Source organism: Protopterus annectens, chromosome 12.part0 (genome assembly GCF_019279795.1).
Source record: "Protopterus annectens isolate FY-2018-M chromosome 12.part0, PAN1.0, whole genome shotgun sequence".
Classification (NCBI taxonomy): Eukaryota; Metazoa; Chordata; order Ceratodontiformes; family Protopteridae; genus Protopterus; species Protopterus annectens.
The window spans coordinates 191757249-191772348 of NC_056746.1; the positions used below are offsets into that span (position 1 = coordinate 191757249).

The window sequence follows — 15100 nt, forward strand, 5'->3', positions numbered from 1 at the left end:
CCTTAAACCAAGACCACCTGATTGGAAACCAAGCAGAAGTCGTCCTCAATAAGATGGAGGAAAAAGCTAAATCTATGCAATCTGTTAAAGATTTCCTGCAAGTATAGCCTTCCAGATTTAGTAGGCATTGGCCTTCAAAGAATTGGTCCTTTCCAGTCTCTTCCAGGCCTTGTCAGTCCAAACCCAGGAACAGCAAACCACCTAGGTTACAGTCTCAGGCTACGTACAGGCCTAAGCAGTGGGGGGCTCCCACTTCCAAAGCAGGAAGTAGTAAGACACCCTCCTACGGAAAAATGTCACAGTGACTTAACCTTAACCCTTCTAAGCTCTGCTCCACTGCCTGCTTACCTTGGGAGGGAAGCTCGCCCCGCATGCAAAAAAACTGGGAACTCATTACCCAGGGCAAATGAGTTTTAAATATAGTTTCCCAAGGATACAGATTCCACTTCCACACCCCCAAACGATTGGCCACACTTACCCCCAAATCAGTGGGCAGAGGCTCAACAGCAAGTTCTCTTCCAAGTATCAGGGCTTTTCAACCTGTCCCAGCAGAAGAAAGGGGGCAAGGTTTTTATTCAAGACTTTTTCTGGTACCCAGAAAAGACAGCTCCTGGCGTCCTATCTTGGACTTCTCTATTCTAAACACCTTTTTGTAATCCCAAAATTCAAAATGCTAGCACTTCAACAGTTGCTTCCTGTGCTAGGCTCCACTAGAAGAAAACCATATCCCCTCGAGCCACATGCTCCAGGGATCTAAACCTAACCACAACAATAAGTAGGACGTGCTGGAGGGAGATTCCTGTCCCAGAGAGTTCCTCTGGAACAGGATTTCAATCTACATTAGGCAGAGATCCTCACTAACCCTCTTCAAGAGAAACCTTGAGTGGATGGAAAGCAAAGTTTACCCCAGGGATCGCTTCAATGGCTCTGCTGGACAGAGGCACAGGGAACTAATCTAAGGGGGTGGCGAAAGCCAACACATTCAGACTAGGCTTATAAATGCCTTCAGGCAGATAGCCTAGTACCTACCTATGCCTGGTTGGCAACCTTAGACTTAAAGGATGCTTACCTACACATTCCAATAAGGGAATCTTGCAGGAAATTCCTACACTTCAGGGCGGGCTCCATGCAATATCAATTCTCTGCACATCCCTTTGGCTTATCTACTGCGCCCATGGTATTCACAAAGTGTCTAGCTCCAGCCATTGCATTTTGCAGACAAATATTCAGATATACCCATACTAGGGCGATTGTCTGATTCAGGCAGAAAGCCAAGACTTGCTATTAAAATATCTGGCATTTGTACAGAAGCTTCTATCCTCATTGGGGTACACCATAAATGAAAAGAAATCTCACCTCACCTAGTACACTGCCAACAGATTGTATTCCTGGGAGCAAGCTTGAACACAACTTTCCAGATGGTTTTCCTCACTCCAGTGAAGCAAGTTTATTTGACAACGTACTTCAAACTACTGGCCACAAAGACCCAGCTATCTGCAAGGAAATTTCTGTAAGCCCTGGGGTTCATGGCCTCTTACATTCTACTAATTCCATATGCAAGACTGCATATGAGGAAACTACAATGGTATCTAAAAAGCCTAAGGTGTCCACATTCTCAGGACCTGGAATCAATGATTCCTATCATTCCTTGTATAAACACAGTTCCTTTGGTGTGTAGAGGCCTGCTACCACAATAAGGGGCTCCCTTTCACTCTACCCCCTGCCACCTAAACCCTAACAGACTCATCAGACTATGCATGGGTGGGCTCACCTGGGGCAGTGCATTCAGGGCAAATGGAACCCAGAGTCCAATGCACCTGCATATCAACCAAAAAGAAATGTAGCTGTACAGAATTCCCTGACCGCCTTCAAAGACCACATCCTTCCAGGACAATTATTGGTAAAGACAGAAAACTCCACAGTTATGTGGTACATAAACAAGCAGGGGGGAGCCCACTTGTACCCTCTCTGTAGATTAGCCATGGCTCTGTGGAACATGGCCTTTTGCTACCAAGTGCACCTACAAGCTCAATTCCTGCCAGGCAAGCTAAAGTCACTGGCAGACTACCTAAGCAGAAATCTCATGGACCCATATGAATGGAAACTGGAACCAAAAATATTCAACCTCTTTAACAAATGGGGCACTCCAGCGATAGACCTGTTTACCTCCCCTCAGAACTACCAAGTGGACAAATTTTGCACAAGGTCTCCCCACGGTCAAGCTTGGAAAGTGGATGCTGTTGCCCTTTACCTTGGAAAGCCTCTCTTTGTGCCTTTCCCCCGCTGCCTCTCCTCCCGAAGGTTCTGCTAAATATCAAACAGGACAAGCCAAGGGCAATACTGACTGTACCAGACTGGCCACGCCAGCATTGGTACCCCCTCTTGCGCAGTATGATACTGCTGGAGCCATGGCACCTACCTCAGACACCTTCCCTGATGTCCCAGCAGGCGGGCCAGATTTTGCACCCTCAGCTTCAAACCCTGAACCTTGCAGCCTGGCTAATTCCTTGAGCTCTCCAATAGCATCCCTCAGTAAGCAGGTGCTAGATGTCATTCTGGAAGCAAGGAGGCCTAGTACTAGAAAATTTTATGCTGAAAAGTGGAAAATATACTGTTCCTGGAGCCAGACTCTGGGGAAGGGCACAACAGTGCCTGGCTTACCTCGTATTCTTCAGTACTTAGCAGAAATGCTCCACAAGGGCCTATCCTTCTCGTCAATTAAAATTCATGCCTCTGCCATTTCATCACATAATACTGAACCACCCCTCTTCTCTCACCCCCTGTTAAAGCAGTTCCTCAGAGGGGCCAGAAATTTAAGACCCCCTCAGGCGAGCCCCTGCTCCATCCTGGGACCCAAGTTTTGTACTGGAAAAGCTCAATGTCCCTCCATTTGAACCAGCTGCAACTGCAGAGTTGAAATTCCTTTCTTGGAAAACAGCCTTCCTTCTAGCCATCACTTCAGCAAGAACAGTGCCTGAATTACAGGCCCTTATGGCAGTGGAACCCTTCATTATCTTCCATGCAGACAGGGTTTCCCTCGGGACCAATCCTTCCTTTATGCCCAAGGTGGTGTCTAGTGTGGCCCTAAATCAGTCCATTTGCCTACTTTTTCCCCTAATCCCCAAAACAAAGGAGAATGAATACTGCACTCTTTGGACGTGCACAGACAACTTAGATTTTATTTGGACAGGACTAAGCCTCTCAAAATCTGATCAGCTGCTAGTTGGCTTTGCTGCAGGGGCAGAGGGGATGGCCATTTCAAAGCAAACCATTTCTAAATGGATAGCCCATTGCATTCATTTCTGCTATAAGCACCATGGAAAACCTCACAGGGGATTAGATCACATTCCACCAGGGCTGCATTTACCTCTACAGGCTTCCTACCAGGGACATCCTAGAAGCTGCTACCTGGAGCTCTGTACATACCTTCAAGCATTACCACATGCCTATTTTTTCTAAATCCAGACATAGTTTTGTCACTGCAGTCTTGCAGGGCTTATTAGCTGGTCCTAATGCTCTCTCACTTCCTTCTCCATTCCTTAGCTTTGGGAATCAACCCAAATGTAATGACTGCAACAGTGAAACACTAAGAACATAGTACAGTTGTGTACACTTACCATAAATGTAGATTTTTGAGTGTATTCACTGTTGCAGTCCTGGTTACCCTCCCTCCAGCCCCCTGACTTCTCTTGGCTCTACCTTTCCTTCTTGTTTGGTGTATTTAAGCTTTCTGGTGTATTTGCTTTTTGTTGGAGGTGTGACCTAACATATAATTGCTTCCCATTATGGGGGCACCTGACATCTGGGGCAAGAAAAACTGATGCAATGGCATCTGCTGCATGTTTTATACCGCTGATGACATGACGTCATGGAAGAAGAGACAGCATCCGACACAGGAATCCAAGACTGATATTCAAGCCAGCTGAGAGCTACCTGCAGGCAGATAACCCAAATGTAATGACTGCGACAGTGGATACACCCAAATGTAATGACTGCAACAGTGAATACACTCTAACATTTACATTTATGGTTAAGTGTACACAACTGTACTTTTTATGTATGTGTCAGTCTTGGGCATTTTCACTTGCAGTATCCACAGAATTTATTTTTGAAAATGCTTTGTTTTGCTTTTCACTTTGCTAAAATGTTTTTTTTTTTTTTAGAACTGTTTCTGCAGAGTTTGAGTTGTGCACATTTCCTGACAGGCTTGTGGCCACGATTACTGTTAAACTTGTGTATGTGAATTCCCACGATTACTGTTAAATTTGTGTATGTGAATGCCCATCTTCCATTTCTTTTTGATTGCAATACTTCACATTGTGGCTTTGTTTGCTTTACCTTACATTTAAGGCAAATGCTGCCATTACTTGGCATTTTTGCATTACTGTTAAATGTGCGGAAAACAAGTAAAGCACTAACTTTGTAGATTTACTTTACTTCTACTTCTCTGCCAAATCCACTTATTTTGATAGAGCAGCTTGTCTTAGTGGGCCCATATTTTTCTCATTTTATACAATAAATATGGTTTGTTACAAAATCTTAATTTCCCCGATTAAGACTTGGCTGTATTAACTTTGACAGCTTGTAAAGGTATAGTCCTTAGAGCCTCGTGCTTTTGTACAGAACATGTCTTTTAAATTGCAAACTTTCTAGACTAAGAACTCGTAAATTTCCCTTAAGTACTCCTAGTTTGTCTTTCATCAAACAAAGTATCTTTATGGCTTTCTTTCCAGTATGCGTACAGGAATATAAACACGGACTCTTTAGACTTTGCAGCTTGCTTTCAGTGAAGAATAATTCAGATTTCTGGATCTAATTGTCTTACAAAACCCTTTCATAGTAAAACAAGTGGCTGTAATTGTGCTGTATTCACACTGAATTCTTCTGCAGTTCCAAATAAAATTCTCAAAACAAATTGTATTCAGTCTGTCTTGAGCAGTAGCAGATATGGTGTCATTGGTAAAAATGTCGTGTCAGAACACTTTAACACATGGTGTTATCATTTTGAGGTCTGTATTACACAGACATTCCAGAGAATTCAGTTTGCATCAGATCAGCTTGATCACTGCAGTTAGTTCATTAATGTTTTAAAAGTGTGTATACCACATGTCCAAGAAAATTCATGGATAGTAAGGTGGCCACTACTTGGAGTACTTTGCCCTTTTCTGTAGACTCAAGAAAGGTGACGTCAGTGTGGGCAAAATTGAGTGCGTCTAGGATGGTGAAAGAGTTGCTCAAGTATGAGCAGCTAGGAAAGCTCAAATTGCCATCTCGAGGGAGGAGGCTTTTATATCTGAATACAAGTCACAGAGGAATACATGGGGGGGGGGTGCACATCCCTAGGGATAGAGCATGAAAGAGTGGGCATGATCTGTACAGGAATGTCCCGATTTTAGTTTGGATAGGTACGCATTTATAAGGAAAGGTGGTGGGCAAGTATTGGTAAAAGAAACTAAGCCTTGTAGCTTTTAAATTGTATTGAAACTTGGAAAACTGAGATTGAAGGGGTGATGGGTAGCTGACTCATAGCTGCACATCTTGTGTAAGCAATGGATTTGGTCCCTTCTAGCTAGTTACAACTGAGCTTACTAGTCATGTAACGACTAGTTCATCTGGAATTTCTCAAAGGTTGCATCAGAAGTATCCCTGTCCCGTCAGTGCTAATGATGTGCTTTGTTTACTTTATTTGTAGGTACACACTGCTGGTGGGGAAACCTCCCTTTGAAACATCTTGCCTCAAGGAGACCTACATGAGAATCAAGAAGAATGAATATAGTGTACCTAAGGTACGTGGACCCCAAGAGCGGTATTTAGAGGCACTTGTATGCTTTTATCGTCTGCTTCCAGGATGATTGGATTTTAGGATTCCTTCCAAATGGTAAATCTTTCAGCAAAGCAATTGTGATTTAAAAAAAAAAAAAAGGTGGATTAGTACAAAGTGGAGAGAATGGGAGTGCAGCCTTAAACTCAGTGAGTAGGCAGTCGTTTGTTTTGTAGGCTACTGTAGCATTGATTCATATAAACTATATTGTAGCCTGATAAGGAATACAACAGGTGTCCAGATTCTATAGTTTTTGGGGTACCATATATGTACCCAAACAAACTAAAAAAGCGAGTGTTGGGGCCAAGCCCTTTGGTGCTTTTCAGCTGTTGAAGACTGCTCCTCTGCAAGCTTAGAGGGTTGATTAATGGCTAACACTGTTTCATTGCTGGACAGAAGTCCCTTTCGTGGGGAGGGGGTCCACTTTTTATGACTTTTCTGTAAAATTTTAAAGCTGGGAAAATTTGTCATGTGACTAAATTACCTTTTTAAATGGGGCCGCTTTCTGTGGTGGTAAGTTCAATTAGATTTACTCGGGTGAAAGCTTAATTTCCTTTTGAGACCTGGTAGGTGCTGGTGCTTTTTACTGTGTGCTTTAAAGGGTGAGGTAACTTTTTTTACTACTAAGCTGTTTAACTGATTACTGCTGCTGGTCTTCCCTGAGAATCTGGCATTATTTTTTGCTTAACCCTGGAACAACCTATTGTTTTTCTGGCCATAAGAAGCTGAAAATTTACTTAATGGCCTTAGCCTCCACAGCTGCTAAAATGCTTCATCCACAGATGGAAAACTCTGGTGCAGCAAAAGCTGGTTCCTTGAACCACTCCTGTTTTTCCCCTGGTTGCTGCTGGTATAGCACCTACAGCCTCCATGGAATGGGGGCTGGACACAACATCCTCTGTGGTTCTTGAAGCCAGCTGGTTGCCAAGGGAGAGCTATACATCAGTCATGGAAGAGTGGGTAGAAAATGCCAGTCTGTCTAGACAAAGCTGTGCTGATCCGGGGGGGGGGGGGGTGTCCTAGCAGAATTGGGTCTGCTCAGATGTTCCTACCAATAAAACACTTAGACATATGCTTACACCTGTCTCTGTTAATTGGGCTTGGTTCAGGCTTTTGACCTTTCTTGTATATTTCTAGTGAAAGAAAAAGGGATTATTCATTTTCTGAAGAGATTCAACAGTTTGAATCTCAGGCAGGGTCTTTCCCACTGGGGAAAAGTTTCTCACTCGCAAAGTAGGCGGTATGATTTGTTACAACTTGAATTTTCAGTTTCTGCCATGGAGGATGTTTCTGTCACTGCCTGCAAACTTACCTGACAGCCAGCCTCTTTCCTCCAAGAAAGCAAGTTCCTCAGTCATTTTGCATTTTTATAAACTCGCCCTAGATCAGAACCAGCATCTGTTACTTTAGTGAATCCAGTAACTGATAAACATTTGACAAGGATAGAACAACTTTTTATTAGATGGGGGGGGGTGTATTCTTCTACAACACCTTTTTTTTTAGGATTCTCAGCTGTCGGGCTCACATTAGTATATTTTTGCTGTTCTGAGGAGTGATCTGCTTTGTTTAATTTGGTTACTTCTGTGTCTTAAGTGACTACCCACTGTTTGAAATGTGTATATGATTCTCATGGTTGCTGCCACAGAAGCTGTTAGAGGTTTGTCTGGCTGTGTTCTCGAAACCTCCCAGGGATGTCAAAAATTCATTCTCCCTTGGGTATTGACCTAGTCTTTGGCCATTCTGCTGCAAAGATCATTACAATTGAGACAGGAAAGCTGATTCAAGGGCGACTCAAGATTTATAAGCCACCCTCCAAGTTTGCTAAGGGATTCATTGCTCCTACAACCTTCTTTAAAAATCCAAATACAGATCCAGTAAGCTGCTGGTAAGCAAACATTAAAAAAAAAAAAAAAAAAAAAAAACAATGGCGGAGAACTGTTTAGCATTGGTCCAGGGTTTTTTTTTTCCTCAAACAATGGCAGAATTGAGCACGGCACACGCTGTATTTCAGGTAACATCCCATAACAGCAGTGGGGACTCCCCTCCCATAATGGTAAGTGTGTGACCAGATTCAGACTGTGGATGAAGATGTGGACTTGGGGTCTCTGATGTCTTCATCCCTGTGCCTCCATACTTATTGTAGGTAGACTTCAGTCCCAGACTCCTCACCAAAGGGCCTCAATTTTGCCACCTTAGTTCTGATGAGGAACCATTTGAAATGGCAAGCCTGTGAAGCAACTGGCATAGAAGAGGATTTGGGATATTTTTCAGCTACAATCCAGTGTTACCAGTGCAAAAAGACTTGCTTAAATTTGTTGGGTTTCCAAGATCCTGATTACCAGCCACCAGCTCCTAGCATACCAACTAGATTTGAGGGTCACAGGGCCACTTGCCTTTCCCCAGTGACAAAGTAGGCTGCTTGAGCAGATACTGTAAAGTATTTACCTCTTCTACACCACTTTTTAGAGCTCTGAATAGCCAGGTTGACTTACTGAAGTTACAGCATGTTTATCTTTAAAGTCAATCCTGGACAATGCTGGCAGAAAGGGAAGGGTAGAGGAGGCCCTTCAGCAGATCCAAATTATTTATGTGGCTAAGCATGGCATTTATGTGCTACTGGTGCAGTGTCCAGAGCAGTCATCACTAGGACTGTGCTCACAAGACTGTTCGCAAGCCTTTGTAGAGGATATAAAAGAAAAACTATATTAAATGCACCATTAGAAGCCTCTCTAGCCCACAGGCTATGTATTAAAAAAAAAAAAGTACAAGAAAAGATGAAAGTGGTGGACAGAAGTGCATTCCACCCTCACTTCCCTAAATACAGTACACATTTCCTTAACAGATAAGGGCCCTTTTATAGGAAACAAGGGAAAAGTAAGTAACCTAGAGGTTATACTCTTTCAAAAAAGAATATGGCAGGAAGACCAGGAGGCAAGGAAGCTGACTAAGCTTTCTCCACACCAAAGACCAACTGATTACTTCAGACCTCCTTCCTAACCTTGTTTAGCCCAGTAACCCCCACTTAGGAGGAAGACTAGCTAACTCATTAGAAGTGGATTAGAATCCCTTCAGGCACATGGGTATCTGGTATCATTGCAAAGGGGTAGCACCTGGATTTCAAGTTCAAATGTCTAGGCGGAGGAAACACAAGAGTCCCAAGAGCCATCTTATGGTGCCCATTCTACAACTAATGCTACAACAGCAGGTCATAAGAGTAAGTTCCCTGAGACTAGGAAGGCAAAGGCTTGTATTGAAGACTGTTGCTGGCTCCAAAGAAGTCCTTCATTATAGCCCATTCTGGATCTGTGCATAGTGAACAAATTTCTGTACATTACCCAGTTCACAAAGGAAAAAGTCTACAGGGTTAGCATCTTGAAGTCCCGTGTTTACTGTAGATTTAAAATATCTACTTGACCATCCATTTTGACAAAGTGCACAGATGGCGCCCATCAAAGGTGGCCACTTCTGGTTCACCTTGTCCTTTGTAGGTACTACTCCAAGGATTTTCACCAAGGTCTGGCTCTAGTAATCCACCATAGCAGAACTGGGAGGGGGGATGCACATTTACCCATACCTGGACAACTGTTTTAGAAACAAGCCCCAGGAAGAGACTTAGTGTAGGATTGTCTACAGAAGCATGGCTTCACATTGAACTTGCAAAACATTCATTCTGTTCCCCAGTCAGAGTAGTCTTCTCTTTGCATGAATTGGTGCCCGTTTTTTCTGAGTTTCTCCCTCACCACTGCCATTAACAAATGGCATCAAAGAATCGCTGGAGATCTAGGCAAGTCCTCACTATATAACGGCACATGGCTACAAGTATTTTCAAAGTACCCCTGGCAGAGATGTGAGAAGACTCCAGTGTTGTTTTGAGAACCTTTGAGACCAGCACTGCCTCTCTGGTGCACTCTGCCCAGCCCTTAACTTGTCAATCTGGCATGGGTAAGCAGATTATGTTAAAGTGCATGGCACATGGGCCACTAGAAAAGGCAAGTTGCACATAAACTTAAAGGAAGTGTTTGGTAGTAAATGCATCAACCAAACCCAAAAGTCCTTATAGGACCCAGGTACCCTGAAGTGCATAACATGGCTATGTGATGCATCAAGAAGGGGGAGCTACAGTTCAGGATGGCACTGAAAGCCTAGAAATGGCAGTAAAATCCTAGACGTGATTGTAGTGACTACCTACTTCTGTCAAAAGATAACTTGGAAGCAGACCAGCTCAGCAGGGCCACCTCAACTCTGACAGGACTCTTCCTAGAGTTTTTCTTTGAGGAAGTGGTGGTTCGATTGTGACCTCTCTGCATTCCCCAGGGCAGTCATTGCAAAGTTCTGTTCATGGAACCCTTATCAAAAGGCTTGGGCAATGGATGCCTTCCTTCCTCTGAAAGGGTAAATTCCTTTACATGTTCACCCCTTCCCCTAATCCAAAGGGTGATCCAAAAAATAAAAGAGAAACTAGGAATGACCTTTGTTTTACTGGCATGGATGACATGGCCCTCCAATCTTAAGCCGACTGGTTAAAAGCCACTTGTCTTGCGTAGAATTGTTAACTCTGGTTTAAACTGATTAGAATACCATTACTCTACCCTCTTTGCTACTGGAAGATGAGCCATACTACCCACTAGGAGCTTTTTTTTTTTTTCTTAGTCACTTTGAACATTAACATCTCCTTATAACCCAAGATTTTGACGGAAGTGGTCCAGTCTTTTTCTAACATGCAAAATAAGGATGAAATAATCCTGTACTCATTAGATGTCCATAAACAGGTAAGTTACTACTTGAACAGAGCAAAGGCATACAGGAGGGGCAGACTAACTTCACAGCTTTTGGAGAAAGCAAAGGAATTCTCGTTTCAAACTGCTCCTTTCCAAATAGATTTCACTTTCTATCATTTTCTGTCACAAGTAGTGGGGGTAGGCAGCAGAGGATGATTTCTCCCCTCCATCAGAGTCTGACACTAATGTAGCTTTCATGAATGGAAAGTCACTCAGAGAGCCTAGAAGCTTGCTACATGATTCTCTGACCTTGCCTTTTCTGGGTAATGTAATCTGAATGTCATACCAATGGCTAGGACAGGGTCGGCTTCAGCAGTTCAGGAAGATGTTTTGCCTCCCTCATCCACAGGTGTATCAACCAGCCTAGGTTCAAGCGCTGTAAGGTTTGGTACTCTGTTTTGCCTGACTGTAGTGGCGACTTCTACAGCGAATACTGCAAAGGTTTTGGTTCAGTTGCAATTCACTACTGCAGTGTTTCCCCTTAGTATTGCCTCCTTATAACCTTTGCTTTTTGTATTGTGGGGGGGGGGGCTGCTTGCTTCTTGCATTTCCCTTTGGCCAGAAGGTATAGGACACTTCTTAGTATTTCATGCTTTGTGCAAAAGAGAAGTTCTAGCTCATAGTATGTTGTCAAGGAGGGGTGGCCTAAGAAAATAGAAAATGTCCAACTGTATGTCTGCCTTTATGCTAGGATGTGAAGATTCCTCTTAAGGGGGGGCATATGGACAGAGAGGGAGTGGGATGTGCTCTAGCCAGACTTTTGGATTCTGCCTGTTTGAGATCCTGAGACTGTAGCAGTGAATACTGTTTAACATCTGCACTGATGATAGGATTAAATGCAGCTCTCATCATGTCATCAAACTTAACTTATTTTCGTATTTATTTTTGAAAAGCTGAGCACTTTCTTTGAACCAGCTGCTACTATTCTTCCAAGTTCCTTACTTGGAAGTCTCCACCCCCCCCCCACACACACACACACACCCCTTAACTAGTGATTCCATCACCTGGAAAAAAATCTCCGCAACAGGAGCTGATGGGAGTAATCCCTCCTGACGTTTTAGTGGCAAAACTCTCAAGGTTGGGGGGGGGGGTGGACTACCTAGGCCCTTGTGGAGGCAGCTGGCTGATCCTCAGTTTTCTAAAGTCTGCAGATTAGATATCCCTCTAAAGCAGAACAGGATTTGCCACTGACTTTCTGCAGGACATCCTTAAGCATAGAACTGTAAACTAATTTCCACCCTACAGACAATAGTTCTGGGAATTTGACTTTGTATCCAAATTAGCATATTAGTTGCTGTTTGACTAGGATCACTGCTGTAGTTCTCTCACCCACCTTCCCTCACTTTCTTGTTTTTGCATATGTAGACTGAAGTTGTTACCAAGTCCTCTCCCCCAAGACTTCCATGTCTTCTTGGTTATAGAGAATTGTTTTCTTTGGCCAAGATTTGCAGAGCTTTTCTCATTCCGAGATGCAATCGCAGGTGGGGAGTTATTGTAGAGTCAGACTGGGAGATCCTGCCCTCTGCTGGAACTTGAGGTGGTGAAGCCAGGTATCATCTTTACCGTGGGAATTTGACATCCTGGGGGCATGAATTTCTACATGACCAGAAGGACTAAGGGGTGCAAAGCTCTTGGAAGCCCTGACTTGGTATTTGGCCTTCTGTGGCAGAAGTTCCACTGGTTATGGCTACTTCAACATTGATGCTGCCATAACAATCTATGGTTACTACAGTGGTGGCCATACTCTACCAACTATTGTTATTTATTCCTTGTACAGTCTGTGATGGATACTATAGTTGTATGACCAGGCTAACTATATGTGCACATGCAAGGATCACTTCGTACAGAGTCCCACCAACCCACTACTAGATATCAGTGCTGTCTTGCTTTGCCTCTTCCTCCTCCTCAGTTCATTTTGGGTGGGGAATCCTTGCTAAACTCTGTTGGGCTATCCTATTGATCCAGACTAACAGGCCCATTTGTTAGCTACTATTTGTTCACACAAGATGGAACTAACGTTGATGTGGTATGCTGTTTTCTGTCCACTATCTTGTTGACTCCCATAGGGAGACCATCCCTACCTTGGGGTGCCAGAACCCCTTACATATGGGAAAGTCACTGCTGGCCACTAATTCTACCCATTATGAATTATGGACTGCAGTAGTGATCTTGTCTGTATCCCTCTTCTGTTGGGGCGATTGCTTCAACAGTGAGCTACATCCTGATGAAGTCTGTTTCAGCTGTGAGGTTGTGTAGAACTGGCAGTCTTGTATTACAGCAAGACAAGCATGTTCCCCCCCAGTGAAATTATGCCTCTGCTGTCTGTGTGGGAAGCCATTTTCCCTCCACTGTTTACTAATTTAATGGTGAACAGCAGGAAGCTAATCAATGCATAATCTTCTGGGATGATCAGCCCAGGAAGCCACTTGCTTCCTGAGAGATTTTCTCTAATCCTCTACTGAGAACATACTTCATTAGATTTATAATATGTTATAAATTGAGAGTTACAAGAATACAAACTGATATTTGGTAGACAACAGGCTGTCTGTAGATGTTTTTATATTGCAGATTTATGAAAGTGTTTTGTTTGCCAAAATGTACTGGTCTTGTGGTCAAACAAAATGTTATATTGGAGCTATCTGGCATGCTTACAGATATCGGTGAGGGAATTGTTCGGTTCAAGAGCTTTCCAGTGTATGACAAGAGGGAATGGCAATTCTATTATGTGATATTGCAAAATGTATGCAAACTGCACATGTAATTTCACAGCATTTCAAAATTATATATAAAATGTAGATTAACAAGTTCTGTGGCGGGCCTGTGTTTGGCTATAAAGCACACCCTCAAACAGCTAAATATTGTATAGAAAATATCATTACAGAACAATAATGAACATGAGTAACTGTGGAAAAAAATTAATTGAATGGCCATAGTTGGCCAACTTCACAAATACAACTAGCCAAGGTGGGGGGGTTTTGCCCCCCATAACTATATATGCTAACTCTGAAATCGCAGTACAGTGGAGAATAAGGCAAATTTAAAAGGTTCCCTTCACTAATGTGTATAGTTCCTGCTTGGTGGCCAACTATAGCCATTCAATGAGTTTTTCGCAGTTACTCATGTTTGCTAATCTAATTTTTTTCCTTATATTTAGCTGTTCGTGGGTTTGTTTTCGATAGCTGAGCAGACATGTCTGTGGCAACGTTGTGTGCTGCCTTATTTTTTGTATAAGATGGCAGGCACCATTTGCTCACCTGTAGGTCACACAGCTTTTATGAAATGCAGTTATTAAAATATAGGCAAGTCATAATTGATTTACTAAAAGAGCATTTATATCCCAGAAGAACTTCACGTTACCCACGTTTTAATGTCATTGTGGACTAAAATCCATTTCTTGAATACAGCACCCCAACATGGGTATCTCACATTATTTTTGCATTATTAATGTAAACCTGGAAATGTCCTGTTTGTAAGGCCTCCTTAACTCCAGTTCTGCCTATCCCATGCTGAGTATTTCACTGTCATGCTTAGCAAATCATGTCCGCTTGTAAATGTCACCTTGCTGCCTTTACCAGAACTTCAGAAATTGAGACTTCTAAAATGAGTATACTCCCTGTTTTCGGAGTACAGGGAAGTCTCCTGTAAAGATGAGTGCACTCTTACAGGATGCGCAGAAAGTCTGCTTTCCTGGCAAGTGCACTCTTGTAGGAAGCAGCGAGTTAAGCTCTGCAGCCCTTTTTGAAGGGAGTGCTGCAAGTAAAGTGCCTGAATATTAGCACTGGCTAAAATGCAGGTTTGTCAAAGCAGATTGCTACACTTGTGGGTTGCGGTCTGCCCAGAAACCTAGCATTAGTTTAGTCAATATAGGGTTTTCCTCCTCCCAGCAAGAAATAGTTAGAGCAAATCAGTAGTCTGACACTTCCACTACTGCACACTGTTGATAGAGAAGCTTTAATGGTTCACTGCTGCTTTGCACTGAAGACTCGTGGTGGAAACTCTGAGCACTAAGGCCGCACAATTCTAGTGGGGGAAAAAATGTGCGATAGTAAGAAAATAAACAGGTATATAGGTAGTGTCCAGGATAAACTTGGTACAGCCATGTAGTAAATATATATGGTTTACTTTCAAATGTAAATGTATTTAGTAATCTGACAAATTTTGTTAAATAGGGAGTGTTGCATTTCAAAAAGTTGTCTCAGAAATTAAGAAAAGCAAGTTTTTGTTGTACCAAAGTTATTTCAAGTGGGGAAAATAATATTGGAAAATGAAGTGAAGTAAAGATGTTTGTATATACAAGTATGGGAAGAACAGGAATCCAAAATGTGAAGTGATACCTTGGCAGAAAAGCCACAAACTGTGAAACTAGAAAATCGGCAGCAAGAGTAGCAAAAGCATAGGAGATGCAGGTCACTTGGATCAATTGGGGGGGGGGGGGTAATATTAGGTGAATCAGTTTGATGAGGGAACACTTTGTAGTGTGAAGAAAGTGTGGTGAATGACT

General features: G+C 42.8%; 1 protein-coding gene across 1 annotated transcript in view; it reads left to right on the top strand.

Moving 5' to 3' along the window:
- The window catches only part of PLK1 (polo like kinase 1), a 592954-nt gene that overhangs the window by 128433 nt on the left and 449421 nt on the right, over positions 1 to 15100 (top strand). The window contains exons 7-8 of the mRNA XM_044089232.1: positions 3067 to 3078; positions 5693 to 5786. Coding sequence (XP_043945167.1) covers positions 3067 to 3078; positions 5693 to 5786 — 106 coding nt within the window. The remainder of the gene's footprint in view (positions 1 to 3066; positions 3079 to 5692; positions 5787 to 15100) is intronic.